The sequence below is a fragment of the Sitophilus oryzae genome, unplaced genomic scaffold (genome assembly GCF_002938485.1).
Source record: "Sitophilus oryzae breed Bouriz unplaced genomic scaffold, Soryzae_2.0 scaffold_179_pilon_pilon, whole genome shotgun sequence".
Classification (NCBI taxonomy): Eukaryota; Metazoa; Arthropoda; class Insecta; order Coleoptera; family Curculionidae; genus Sitophilus; species Sitophilus oryzae.
In genome coordinates, this window is record NW_022146501.1 from 6,135,179 (window position 1) to 6,149,818 (window position 14,640).

Here is a 14,640-nt window from a genome sequence, read left to right on the forward strand (position 1 = left end):
CTCTATTCTTATATCAAACTAAAGCTGAATAAATTCTCTACAACTTTATTTTTCATGACTTTTCTCTAGAGCCATTAGTTTAGGCAATACGTGCTTTGGAATGTGACCGTACTCATACATTTTTAGTTTTTCAAAAAATAGCCGATATTTGATTGGCTGTATTTCGACAACGAATTGGCCTAGAGGGTTCGGGTTAGGCTTAAATTGTAGGAAATTTAGTTGACTTTATAAAAGTACAGAACAATTAAATTTGAAAAATGCTTTCTTAACATAGTTTTTTCAAAAAAACTGAAATAAGTACCAAAATTTTGAGGTTTTTTGAGTATCACGGGAGTAGCACAGGGTTTTGAGGGTTGCAAAATTGGGCATAACTTAGTCTCATGGGTCCTAACAATATATTAAAAAATTGTACATACAATACAGTCCCGTTTGCGATGTTTGCCTTTTTAAATGTCTTAGATGATACTGGCCTATATATAAAATTCACTACCAGTGACGTTACTGTAGCAAACTTCCCCTTGGAGATGCAAGACCTTGTCGTTGATGGGGAAGCTCCTGGTCAGGTACTGGGGGGAATCCCCTCTAGCACTTGGCTTGGTCTAAGAAGCATCTCACTCATCGTCTTGTCCCTGACTGTAGTGTCGTGGCCAGGGAATTGCATCAAGACATATAACGATACCGGGCGGGGCTACGGACAGCCTCAACCTTGGGGCACCGGGGTGCACCCCATTGTATTTTACCCCTTACTACATGCGGGGCTCTGTAGAAGTGGACCGACTGACCCTAGCGACTCATAGGAACACTATGAGATCTGATAATAATAGTAATAAAAACATCACCGGTGAAGCTGTGGGGAAACCCCCTAGCGACACTGGGAACAGTAACAATGAAAGTTCGAAGGAGCCAAACCCAAAGAGAACTACAGGAGAGGTGGCTGACACTTGCGTGAGACCATCCTCCGCAAGTGGCATACAAGCTACCACCTCCTCCAAGGGTCGGGAGCCTACTTCCTACCTCTAAACCCAACAGGCGACACAAGCTACCGTTTCGTCTACCCCGCCTGGGTCGTAGCTCCTCGGCTGTGAGGGTCACGGGTCTCCGTAGGAAGTCCTGGGACTGTATGATGAGTTATAACTCAAGAAAGGGGGACACAATAGATCTCTAAGGTCGCAGAGATTAACCCCCCTCCCACTTATTCTAATTCTAATTCTACTGTAGCAAAATCTGTCTTATCCACAAATATTTGCTTTTTATTGTCATTGTTGCAAATCCCGCATTTTTTCATTGTCTTTTCACACAGGTATAATATTACTACTAGTGTCTTATCCATTTCAAATCCTTACCTAATTTTAACAAAGTAGCATTTCTAGTAAATCAAGTTAGGATGCCAATATCTTGCTGTAGCATAACCCGCAATATGCATCATACTGCAACAAAACCTGCCTTATCCGAATTATTTTTATTTTTTCTCTTTAAAAATTAAATATAAATTTGTATTTCTAGAAAACCCTGATACAAAACAATAATTCCACTCAATAGACACGTTTTTGTAAAATAACGCTTCAAATGTTTGCTAAAACAGTTTTTGCATATGATCTTGAAACAACGTTTTTGGGACAAGGTTTTGCAACTTGACACCTCAAGTATTATTAATTCTTCTAATTGACATATACATTTTTAATCTTGACTAAAAATAAAACAGTGAATATTATAAATATGCTTTATTGATTGCGCATTCCGAGTATTTTAACCTTTTTTCCTCAATTTTAACAAGCAGCTTCACTAAGTTTAGTATAAATTCTTTGCAAATCCACACAAACAGGAATGTAATACAAAATAATCATGAACATAACGAGTCGATCACGAAATGATGTGAGAAATGGGAATAAACTTAATACTAAAATACATAAATATATTTTCTATACATAGGTATATACGAATAAGCAAAATATAAACAGAAAGCATATATTTTTACTTTCTTATTATTTGACAAGATAGGTGATCACACTTCCACACACTATTCTACAGGAATAGAATGAAAAACTTACCAAACAACACAAAACCAAGTGAATTATACAGGGTTGACTACTTTTTGTTTTGAGATATAGTTGTCTCATACTCGTGACATATATGTCAAAATTATTTTTTGTAAATAAAAAATTCTATATCATGCAATCTTTTAGCCATCACATATTTAAATATTTTACGAGTTTGAGGGCAGTTAGAGATTACTACAATAAGTGGAAGACCCTGTATATTTTTTCCAAAAAAAGAGAAAAACAATTACTGAAATGTTAATGTAAAACATAATAATTAATACAGAGTGATATATTGGGCACTAAATTAAAATCATTTTGTTTCACTTCAATTTTTAATATGCATATTATGTATGCACAGGGTTTTTTGTATCTACTGGGTGTTTCATTAAAAACAGTGAAGTTTTAGTTGTTTCTTAACAATTTATTCGGCCCAGGCAAAACCTTACAACTTGTACATTTAAAGTTTTTTACTTCCTCCAATAAGTAAGCCTGTAGGTATCGCACTAAATACATATGTAAAAACCCTGTACTAACAACTAATAGTCGTTAAAAACTCTTTTGCGCTGAATGTTGGCACTAAATTTAGGATAGATTTAACAAATTTAAGTAGCTACTTAATCTTAAAACCTATGAGAATTTAATTTTAAAAATATATCACTCTGTATTATACAGGGTGTCACACTAAGTGCAAGTATTTTGAGGGGTGGTAGATCTCGATAAAAGAAACATATTTTCTCTTTATCGTTTTTGAAATAAGTCTAAAATAACAGAGGATTTTGGACTGATTTGAAGGAAAAATTATTTTTTGTTAAAATTTTAAGAACCACTGGATCTTTTCTGGATTTTCTTTCTTGTAAATTTAATCTAATACCTATGTTATATTATCAAGAAATTATGTTTTTTAACTAAAAACTAAAAAATTTCCAAAAAAAATTTCGCGAAAAAAACCTTATAGGCGTGTTTCTGGCGTTGAACTATACTACCAGTTAAAATACTTGCACTTATTTCTGGGACACCCTGTATAGGGTCGCTGATATGTATGGAAACGGTCGATTATTGGGCAAAGTATACAAGTTCCGCAAAAAGTTAAATACAAAAGTTATAGGGTGTTTATATGCCTAACATTTCGTAATAAATTTAAGTATACAGGTCGGTCATAAAAAAAGTCGTGGCATATCAAACCCCCTGTATATTAATGGGTATTTCAATCCTTCCTTCAATTTTAAGCAAAAATTGCAATACACATAATGTACCTAAATACAACCGTTTCCGAGATACTATCGAGTTTTGGTTTTGTTAAACGTTTGGTAAATGTTAAACGAAAATTTTGTGATTTCCAGACTTGATATAATCTCATTTTATACATCTATAAATGTTAACTTGAAAACTAATGTCAGATATTATTAAGTATCACAGTTTCCGCAGAATGGCATCGTTAAATGAAACTGAACATATCGAAATTAATTAAATCAAATTGTTTAAGTGATATTTTCAAAAGTCAATAACTAGGAAACGGTTGGTTTGAGGTACATTGTGTGTATATCAATTTTTGCTTGGAATTGAAGGAAGAATTGAAATATGCAATAATATACAGGGGGTTCCATTTAAAAAGATGAAACTTTGATGTGCCACGAATTTATGACCGACCCTGTATACTTAAATTTATTACTCGCCAATAGACATTTAAAAACTCTATAACTTTTGTATTTAACTTTTTGCGGTACCTCATATATTTTACACAATAATCGACCGTTTCCATACAAATCAGCGACCCATTGTATAATGCAATCCAAAATATGGTTATACTAGGTGACCTTGCTTCTGATAACAATTGGATAATGTTAATCGAAAAGGACCCAAGCGCCAAACTGTGATTTTGAGATATTGCCTTCTAACGTATGAGCGAGCTCTATCTCTCTTTGTTGAGCTATCAAGAAAAATGTATCCACAATTTATGACAAAATTGATTTAAGATGAGTACAAGAACAAATTGACAAAACATAGCTTCAAACTTTACACATTTTAATAAACATTTGGCACATAATTATTTTTTAAGAAATACCGGAGTACTGTTATTAATTTTAAAAAAGAACCAAGTTCTTGGTTACTTGTAACCAAAAAGAAAATCTACAAAATGGTTTACGGTGTTTTCTATTGCAGATTTGTTTCTCTGTTTGTTCTGGAGAATAGAAGTCTCCTTTATCCATTGTTTCGAAAATTATATTTTCCCAAGCAGCCAACACAATATTTTTATAGCAACCATAAATTTAATGAAAATTTGTCTTTCAATTTTAAACTTATAGATGTGCCTGAAATAATTAAAATTATAAATAGTATAAAATCAAATGCAAAAGGTTTTGATGGTTTAAGTTTACAAATGGTAAAAATGTGCCTATCCAGCATTGATAAATACATGTCATATTATTAATAGTTGCTTAGAAATTGGATTTTTTCCACAAATATGGAAAGAGGCATTAGTCATTCCTCTACCAACAACTGTAAACCCATCAAGATATGATGACTTGCGACCAATTAGTTTATTGCCAATCTTATCGAAAATCTTGGAAAAGATTGTGTATAGCCAAATAATAAATTATTTAAATGATGCAAACTTGCTACCGAAAGAACAATCGGCGTTTAGAAAAGGTCAAAGTACAGAAACTTTATTATTGGCATTATCTGATGATGTTTTTCGAGCATGTGATGACGGTTTAGCAACTGTTCTTGTGCTATTGGACTTCAGCAAGACTTTTGACACCGTGAATCATGCGTTGTTGGTTGAAAAATGTAAATATATTGGGGCTTTGACAATGTTTCGGCGAATTTTTTGAAATCCTACTTGGAAGATCGAAGCCAGAGAGTTACTATAAATAATGAATTCTCTGAAAATCTCTGTATATCCTCTGGTGTCCCTCAGGGCTCAGTATTGGGCCCATTATTGTTTTTGATTTACACTATTGATCTGCCAAATGTAATAAAGACATCTCACATAAAGTGTTTTGCCGATGACACACAAATATACAGCCATTTTAAGTGTAAAGAATATGAACAAACAGTCATAGACATTAATGCAGATTTAGAGAGAGTCCTCAATTTTGCTAGAAATCATAATTTGCGTTTAAATCCAACCAAGTCAAAAACAATAATATTTGGATCCAAAAAGTATCGAATTTATTTGAAATCAAAAATAAAACTTTATATAAATGATCAGCCTATAGAAAATGTAGAATCTGTTAAAAATTTAGGATTGTGTATAGACGAAAGTTTTAAATTCTCAAACCATGTTACTCAGTTAGCGAAAATGTTATTTGAGTTTGAAGCTTCTGTATTCCCAGAAGCATATATTGACATATAACATGAAAAAAACGTTATGTCAGAGTCTCGTACTCTCAAAGTTGCAATATTGCAGTATGGTATATTTTCCATGCCTCAGTTCAATTGATGCTTATGGACTACAGAGGATTCAGAACAACTGCTGTCGTCTGATACTAAATAAACGAAAGTATGATCACATTTCCTCAGCTTTTGAGACACTCAAATGGCTAAAACTAAATAAATTATTTAAATTAAGAATATTGACCTCCGTTAAGAATATTGTAGATACTACACTTCCTTTTGATCTTTTCAGAAAATTAAATTTTAGAAATTCAATGCATGATTTAAATATAAGACACAAAAAAATGCTTACTATGCCAAATCACAAAACGGCCATGTTTCGGAAATCGTTTACTTACAACTCTGTATGTATTTTTAATAATTTAAGAAAAGATATTCAAACTTTGTTTTTTCTATGTTATCATTTAAATTTAAATCAAGTCTGAAAAACTATTTATTGCTGGAACAACAGACCCCAAGCTTAGGATAATTATTGTGATATTTTTTGTTTGATTGTTTACTTTTTAAATTTTTTGTGTTTGTTAAAACGTATTGGTCCATACAATCGAGCCACATTTATTGCTCATTTTATTTTTATTTTCTTCTGGACATTATTTTCGAATTTATGTTTCTTTTCTTATTATGCATATTATAAATGTATTGATTAGGTTAAGTATGAATGTATCTGTGAGCTAGACTTCGCCTATGTAATTAATTAATACATTATTGTAATTGATTAATTATTAATAAAGACCATTTATTATTATTATTATTATTATACAGCGCACACTAACGTCCTGGCCCTCCGTTGTTCATTGCGACCAGTAGACTGCACTAAAATATTATTTTCTGCCGCTTGTTGCCGGTTTTCTTCCAAATTAATAATTTTTCAGATGAAACCCCTCAAATTCAACGCACAATATTTTATTTTCTATAAGATATAGTGTTATAGTGTAGTTTTTGCACACGTGCAGAAAATCCAAAGAAATAGTATACAGACTGGATCAAAGGGAAACCTAAATCTAGTCCCTTTTTTTTATCAAGGGTCGATTCTATTAAAAATTCAAAACATTTTTATATGACCTACTCTATTTATGGTTGGTATGATACCTGTTATTATACCTTCGAGTTTCGATGTTAAAAAATAAAAAAAAAATCATATTTAAAGTTTTTCTACGACCACTTGTTTTTTTTAAATTAGTTTTTTAGTTGTATTGTAGTCATGTACAAGGAGGACAACTGTATTTTAAATATTATATTTAAATAAACGTTTTTCAAACAGGGTCCATTAGACTATTATTTTTAAAAAAATTAAGAGTAAAAGTAACTTAAACATTCATAAAAATAGAAGTATTTACTGTTGTAGATTCTCAGTAACAATCAAAAAGAGGAATTTATATTGTAAACATTGAAATAACTGGAAGCTAAACTTTCTACCTGCTTATATTTAGAGCCTGTGTCTGACGACCTTTTTTCACGATGGCCCTAATATGTTTGCGATAAGTGCCATCAGTAGAAGTCCAGATCAGTAGAAAAAAGAAACAGAATATCTCCCTTTTTGTCGATCGCGCGTACACAATGCTTTTTGTTCGGCCTATTTGTTCTGCTTGTTCGTGCGCGCTCGGTTCGTTCGGGCTAAAATGCTCAAGTCTGGACGCACCTTTAGGAACAACACTGTTTTTGTCCTTTATTGATATAATGCTGAAAATCTCACGAGTTCATGTCTCACTCTACACATTAAATTACATAGACGTAGGATGTAGAATATTCTGTTATGAAACGACTGATGGAATAGCAGGCATCGCGGATTTGAAAAATATGGAAATAACGACGTTATCGTAGTCGGGGTTGGAGATTTTATTTACTCCATACCACACCAGTTAAGTATTTATTAACGAAAAATCCAAGAATATTTTAAATGCATTATTTAATATAAGAACATTTAATAAGCTCATGACTAGCAACTTCGCTTTTTAGTTAACTCGGATATTTTAACATTTCTGAAACTAATAAGTAAAACGTAAAAAAAAATCGTTAGATCTGACAACTCTGTTGAAACTGGTCGTTCATCTGGCCGCAACTATAAACGCAATGCATCCCACCAGCCGACGGCCAGGTCGTTGCGACCTAGTCGCCAGTGAGTTCGAGCCCTTATTCTTATTTAATCTGATTTCTTAAATTGTTCTGTCTACATTAAAAAAATTCTCAAATAATTATAAATTTGAAAAAATGACTTTTCTTATCGCCTCTTAAACCATCTAGAATGGACCCATCCATTACTCTATTTTTAATTCCTTATTTGACATTAAATATAAAAGATGTACAAAAGGTCACATTTCGTTGGCCCGACAGTTGGCGCAACCAAGTTGGACTTGTGTGGACCGCTTTACATAAATCAGACAATAGATGGATGGGTCCATTAGAAAAAAAAAAGAATATCGAACGCAAATATCGACGAACAAAAAATAAATATATTTACTATTTAATACACATTACGCCACAGCCAGAGAAAATAAACGAAACCTCGAACCGTTTCCTTATGAAATGAGCAGATCCAGCGCTTTGTCCCTGTCGTTATTGTTCTTTACCAAAGCCTCAGACGCGGAACTTTCGGAAAAACCTAGGTCCAACAGGTCGGACAGCGCTAGCAGGTGGTCAACAATCTGAAAAACAGAAAAAAAAATATTATGTATCAGGAAGATCCCTGACAGTGACAGTTTATTATGGGATAATATCCCACTTCTAATGTTAGAAATCCGATTATAATAATTGTAATCAGAAAAGTCGCTCGCTAATCAATATATAAAATCAAGAAAAATAGATAAATTTACGAGGTCAACAGTCTGGAGAGAAGAGAAGATTTCGACAGACGACATCTAAAAAATCTTCAGTCTAACTTTTTTTTTTTTGAAAAAAATGACATACAGCTGTAACTCTATAGGTATATTCACTTTTTGAACACTACAAAAAAAACGGCGTCAAGTTACTTTAGAAATGACGGTCGACATTTTATACAGGGTCCAGCAATAGTGCGTCGGGCATCTGTAGCTCTTAGAATAAAAAATTGAGAATTTTGTGTAAGTGCAAACCTAAAGTATGTACCAGGATATATCTCAGGAAAATATTTTAACTTCTATAGGGTGGCTCAAAAAAGTGTGAGCGGATCTGGATGATTTTTTTAATAGAATACCCTGTATATTATTGCGTTTTTGGCTTCCTTTCAGTTCACTTCACATAATCCTAAAATATGAGTAAATATATTTCGATAGTTTCCGAGATATTAAAAAATAAACCAAAAATATATATTTTTTAGCCCTTCTTAAAAAAAATAAAAATACAAGAACTGTTCGGAAATCAAAACTATATTAGGTATTTACTTTAGATGGTCTGTTTTTAGTTTGCTATAAACATGGTAATCGTAAATCATACAGGATGTTCAATATTCTACGCCAAACTTTCTAAAATATAAAATATTTTTTCTTTGTTTTTTTAAATGGAACACCCTGTATATTATTTTTTATTAGATGGAGAGATAAAAAATGAACACCTTTTGTATTTAAAGTAATACAAAATTTTTAATAGTTTTGCAAATACACGCAGTATTATTTCATATCGCGCTTTCAATGGTAATACAAGAGATAAATCATTGGATGGCTTTCAGAAAAATTTACTGTGGAAAATGCCATATGAAATATAAAACCACGAATATCTGCGAAACCGTTAAAAATTTTCAAATACTCCAAATAAAAAAAATGTTCATTTTTTAATTCTCCATCTATTGAGAAGATAATATAAAGGGTGTTCCATTTAAAAAAATAAAGAAAAATTATTTTATATTTTAGAAAGTTTGGCGTAGAATTTTGAACATCCTGTATAATTTACGATTTCCATATTTATAGCAAAGTAAGTACCTATAGGCCATCTAAAGTAAAAACCTAATATAGTTTTGATTTAAGGACAGTTCTTGTATTATTAATTTTTTTAAGAAATGCTGAAAAATATATGATTTTTATTTATTTATTAATATCTCTGAAATTATCGAAATATATTTACTCGTGTCTTAGGATTATGTAAAGTGATCTGAAAGGAAGCCAAAAACGCAATAATATGCAGGGTGTTCCATTTAAAAAAAATCATCCCAATCCACTCACACTTTTTTGAGCCACCCTGTAGAAGTTAAAATATTTTCCTGAAATACATCCTAATACATACTTTAGGTCTGCACTTAAACAAAATTCCCCAGTTTTTATTCTAGAAGCTACAGATGCCCGATGTACTATTGCCGGACCCTGTATAAAATTTTATTAGATAACTCTACTCTATTTTTTAATTATATGTTTGAATGAAGTTACAACAAGAGTACAACAAATATAACAATATAAATAACCTAACAAACTTACCTTTTTCTGATCATTTCCTATAATTAGGCACACCCTAGCCACCCTGTCCAAAGGAAAACCCATCATGCTCACACCTTTACACAAATCCCTCTGTTCAGTCGACAACTTATTATAAGGATTAAAAATCTCATCTCTATTTTTAGCCTTAGGATACACTGCGTCCGTACTTTTAGGTCTAACCGGTAACTGAACATTGTTAGTCGTATAAAAATGAGGTTTAGATCTTATTTCGGGTCTATCAGAGGCAGTGGCAGTAGCATCGTTCAAATGAGAATTCTCCAATTCTTTTTCTAGGGATTTTACTAAATCTGGGACACTTTTACAGCTTGTATTTTGAAGATTCGCTTGCGATCCCACTGAACTAGTTTGACCATAACTCATCACAGAGTGCCTAGAGACCGATTCTGGTTCTTTATATGCGTAACCATTAAAATTATAAGCTGATGTTGTGTTAGGAAGATATGACGTAGTTTGTGGATTGTACACAGCATTATACTGATTGAAATTAGGAATATTACTATTGATTTGACTGTACGAGCTTAATAACGGATTATAATTGCTAGAATCTTGTCCATAAGGTTGTGACTCATATGAAATAACACCATTTCTCTTGTAACAAGATGAATTAGTTGAAACTTGTGGATAACTACTAAAATTTTTATTATTCGATGAACCTATTTGACTATAATTTCTCGCAGTCATTCCTGCATTACTACTAGGATACAAATTCCTTTGAAATGTATTCTGTTCACTTTTAAGCACTTGGGCTAACTCTTCCAAATCATTTATAGATTTTAATTCCATATTATCAAAAGGACTAGATGTATCAGATTCAAAATCAGATAAATTGAAAGGTTTTACATTCCTTTGTGTGTTTGATTCAAAATTAGTGTTTTGTAAAGGCATGGGTTTTAGTATATTGGCATTCGATGGATTGCTTAGGTAAGGTGTTGGCATTAGAATTCCATTACTAGATATAAAACTTGGTTGATGTTGAATTGAATTATGGGGTTGTGTAAAATTTTCGTGTGTCTTCTGTAAATGTGATGTAACAGATTGATCTATACTAGCATTTTTTGTTGTATCTTCTAAAATCCTAGCCTGAGCCTGTTCTTGTTCAATTCTATCAAGCTTTTCTTCTTGAATCCTATTCTCAAATTCCTTTTTAGCTAATTCCAATCGATCTTTTCTCTCCTCAGTCTATAAATTAACATTATTTGATTATAATAAGGAAAAACACAGTAAATTGTTAATTTCCAAAAAAACTTACCAAGTTTTTCCTTGTATCTTTCCATTCTCTTACTTTATCTAAAACGGTTCGTTCTAAATGGAAATTGTATGTAGGCCTGTTATCTTGCATTTGCTTATTTATTGTTAATCTTTGAGAATAACTCATTGGCATGCTGATTCTAAAGGGTGGTTTATATTTCTCGGATATCTTTACTTTTATTTCGTCCACATATGTATTCGCCATATTTCTTTTAAACCTATAAAATAATAATTCAAGAAAAGATAAAAATATAGAATGTAGCTTTGTCATAAATCTACTGTATAAGAATCCCATAAACATTAATATAGATAATTACCTTTATTTAGATTTATATGCCTACGTCTTAAAAGAAATTACTCATCTATTTAAGGATTAAAATATCTTGTATCAAGTTTATTATTTCATACCTTGTTTTCTTTGATAACCTTCAATGAATATACGAGGTCTGCATTATAGAACTAGTCATAACTACTCCGACCAGATTTCGGTGAAATATTTTAATTGTTTTTAGAACATTAATGATTCCATCAATAATCTATTAAAACTTTAAGGAAAAAACATTTCGTCACTACAATTTTATAAACTTTCAAACATTATTTGTCAACAATGACAATGACATTTCCATATTTTTCACTCAATTTATCAAAACTATCTTCTACGTCTGTCACTTTTCTTCTTTTGTATTTTGTGAGCTTTATTAACAGTCGCATTATTTTTATATGACGGATGTACCCTAGGATTCACCAGTTTATATTTCTACAATAAATACCATACATTTATTAGTTTTTATACAATACTTTACCTCATTTCTTTTAATTAATTCTTTTCCTCTAGATTAAAGCATTATTTATTACTAAATTACATTTTTAAATATTATTTTATTATTTACTATTGGCAACCATGAATGAAGCTAGAAAAATGTTTTGAATATTAATGTTGGTCTCATTGGAATCTTGACAGTCCTTTTCCGGTCAAGACAAATTGTCATCAACATGGGTGAGTGTGGTTCATTTAGTTTTTTAAAGAAATTTATGGTAAATATCGATTTTTAAGGAAATTATTTTTACTGACTAGTTAAAAAATAGCTCAATTTTGCTTCATATAGTTTTTACCAGTTTTCCAACAAATACGGATTTTCTGTGTTTGTTTTTAGTTCAGGCGAGTACACTGAACTTAACCAAATTTCATATACAGAATTATTTCATCTTCAATCATCTAAAAATATAAATATCCTTTCGTCTAGTAATTAGTTGTAAAACGATCCTTGTTAGTATGTTTTTCATTAATTGTATGTATTTTTTTAATTTCTTAATTGAATTGAAATTTTTTATAGGTAAACCCCGTGGATTAAAAACCGCCAGAAAACACGTTAACCACAGGAGAGATCAGCGATGGGCTGATAAAGACTATAAAAAAGCTCATTTAGGAACTAGATGGAAGGCCAATCCTTTCGGAGGTGCTTCCCACGCTAAAGGAATCGTCCTAGAAAAAGTGTAAGTACAAACATAATTTTATCATGAAGGAATTTGATCACAACCGCAAAATGCATTGTATAACACTGATATGGAAGCTGTTGTTTATTCATAACTTCCGTTTTATATCGATGCAAAATAAAAACAAGTGTTCTGAACCATTGGGTAGCTGCCTCAATTGGCTAACCACTCTGATATGAACTCTACAAACAGTCAACGATAAGTTATGATTTATGTGTCTCGCAGGATTCCCTGTGAATGGTTGAATCTGATACTCCAATCACAGGAGAATTCTGTGCGTTACATAAATTACATCTACAAAAATGTTTGGTATATAGTTTATTGTTTTTATAATAATAATAGGTATTGTAATACTAAATTCATAGTGCATTTGTCAATATTTTGTTTATAGAAATTTGTCATTAATACTTATGTCATTTTTATTGTAAATTAAGATTTGCCTGGTACAAGAATAGATGTGAGTCATCAAATTAACTTTAAATCATATTTAGATATAGTTTTAAGTTGTATAATTTGTGTTAATGGTGTGTTGTTTAAGAAGCCCTAGTTTTTATTGATCTTATGATGGTGTAAACTTTCATTCACATCTTGTGTACTTTGATTTATATTTATTTGAGGGTTATGTTACAGAGGCGTTGAAGCCAAACAACCCAACTCTGCCATCCGCAAGTGCGTGAGGGTACAGCTGATCAAGAACGGAAAGAAAATCACCGCGTTCGTGCCCAGGGACGGTTGCTTGAACCACATCGAAGAAAACGATGAAGTTTTAGTCGCCGGATTCGGTAGGAAAGGTCACGCCGTCGGTGATATTCCCGGAGTCAGATTTAAGGTATGTAACAAATGACAGTGACAGTTGTTCTCTCATTAGACAGAGTATACAGGGTCCTGTGTCAGTTCGTCGGGCATCTGTAGCTCTTATAATAAAACAAACTTGGGAATTTATACGTGCAGATCTAAAGTACATATATACTAGGTTATATTTCAGGAAAATATTTTAACTTTTACAGGGTGGCTTAAAAAAGTGAGTGGATTGGGATGATTTTTAAAAATTAAACCCACTGTATATTATTGCATTTTTGATCTCCTTTTTAATTACTTTAAATAGTCCTAAGATATTAAATATGTTTTGATAGTTAGAGTTTTGAATAAATAATATATAAGTATAAAATAATATCTCTGTGTTTTTTAGATGGAACACCCTGTTTGTTATTTTTTGTTTGATTGAGAATTAAAAATGAACACTTTTAATAAGGTATTTTAAAATTTTCAAAGGCTTCGCAGATAATCGCGGTATTATTTTACATATGGGTTTTTCTACTGTCAATTTTTATCAAAGCCATCTAATGATTTTTGTCTAGTATTTTACTGTTAAAAGAGCCATAATATGTAATAACCATAGTATGTTGGTGTATGGGGGGCTAATGAGTAGTTAAATTTATTTTATGATGAAAAATTTCAGAGCCAATCCCATGAGTTTTAGCCTGATTATAACAAATATTTTTATCTGATTTTAAATACTCTATTGATATCTTAATAATAAATTATAAGAGGTTTCTAATTTATGTATTTTTGTTGCAGGTTGTCAAGGTAGCCAATGTATCGTTGTTAGCTTTATATAAGGAAAAGAAGGAAAGACCAAGATCGTAATTTGTTTTAATAAAATGTACACATAAAATTATATTGTGTTTCATTTCATTATATTTTTATTTATATTTTGTTAATTAAGAAGTAACGAAGTTTTTTTTCTATCCTTTGTTTATTATTTAATTGTTAAAATTGGTGGTGACGAATAGTAGTCAAGTTCTTAGAAGAATAAGATGGCACCTAACAAAACAAATGGGTAGGTAAAAGCAATTATACAATTATTGTCCCAAGCGTTATTTAGATATCTATATACAAGCGGTCTCTAGATATCTATAAATATTACAATATTTATAGAGAGTAATTTGATTGGTCCATTGTCATATCGGGAAAAGTTACGTGATAAGAACTATAGTTTCTGCAAAGGACGAGACGTATCGAAAAATATAATATCGATACTTTATCCCCTGCCTACAGAAATT

The 14,640-nt window shown here is 31.5% G+C and overlaps 2 protein-coding genes across 3 annotated transcripts; one reads left to right on the forward strand and one right to left on the reverse strand.

Moving 5' to 3' along the window:
- Nucleotides 1-7,868: 7,868 nt before the first annotated feature.
- LOC115882785 (ubiquitin-associated protein 1) lies at nucleotides 7,869-11,681 on the reverse strand. 2 transcript variants are annotated; one of them, XM_030901027.1, is made up of 4 exons: nucleotides 11,492-11,681; nucleotides 11,085-11,301; nucleotides 9,815-11,014; nucleotides 7,869-8,077 (listed from the first exon to the last, which is right to left on the reverse strand). In XM_030901027.1, exons 2-4 carry the CDS (start codon nucleotides 11,286-11,288, stop codon nucleotides 7,952-7,954), a joined length of 1,530 nt encoding a protein of 509 aa, XP_030756887.1. In that variant the 5' UTR covers nucleotides 11,289-11,301; nucleotides 11,492-11,681; the 3' UTR covers nucleotides 7,869-7,951. The 2 variants fall into 2 exon arrangements, with proteins under 2 accessions (XP_030756887.1, XP_030756888.1); XM_030901028.1 differs by having other exon boundaries at nucleotides 11,401-11,681.
- Nucleotides 11,682-12,014: 333 nt separating this feature from the next.
- On the forward strand, nucleotides 12,015-14,255 carry LOC115882870 (40S ribosomal protein S23). The gene is made up of 4 exons (XM_030901121.1): nucleotides 12,015-12,080; nucleotides 12,418-12,577; nucleotides 13,208-13,406; nucleotides 14,156-14,255. Exons 1-4 carry the CDS (start codon nucleotides 12,077-12,079, stop codon nucleotides 14,222-14,224), a joined length of 432 nt encoding a protein of 143 aa, XP_030756981.1. The 5' UTR covers nucleotides 12,015-12,076; the 3' UTR covers nucleotides 14,225-14,255.
- The last annotated feature ends 385 nt before the right edge of the window (nucleotides 14,256-14,640 follow it).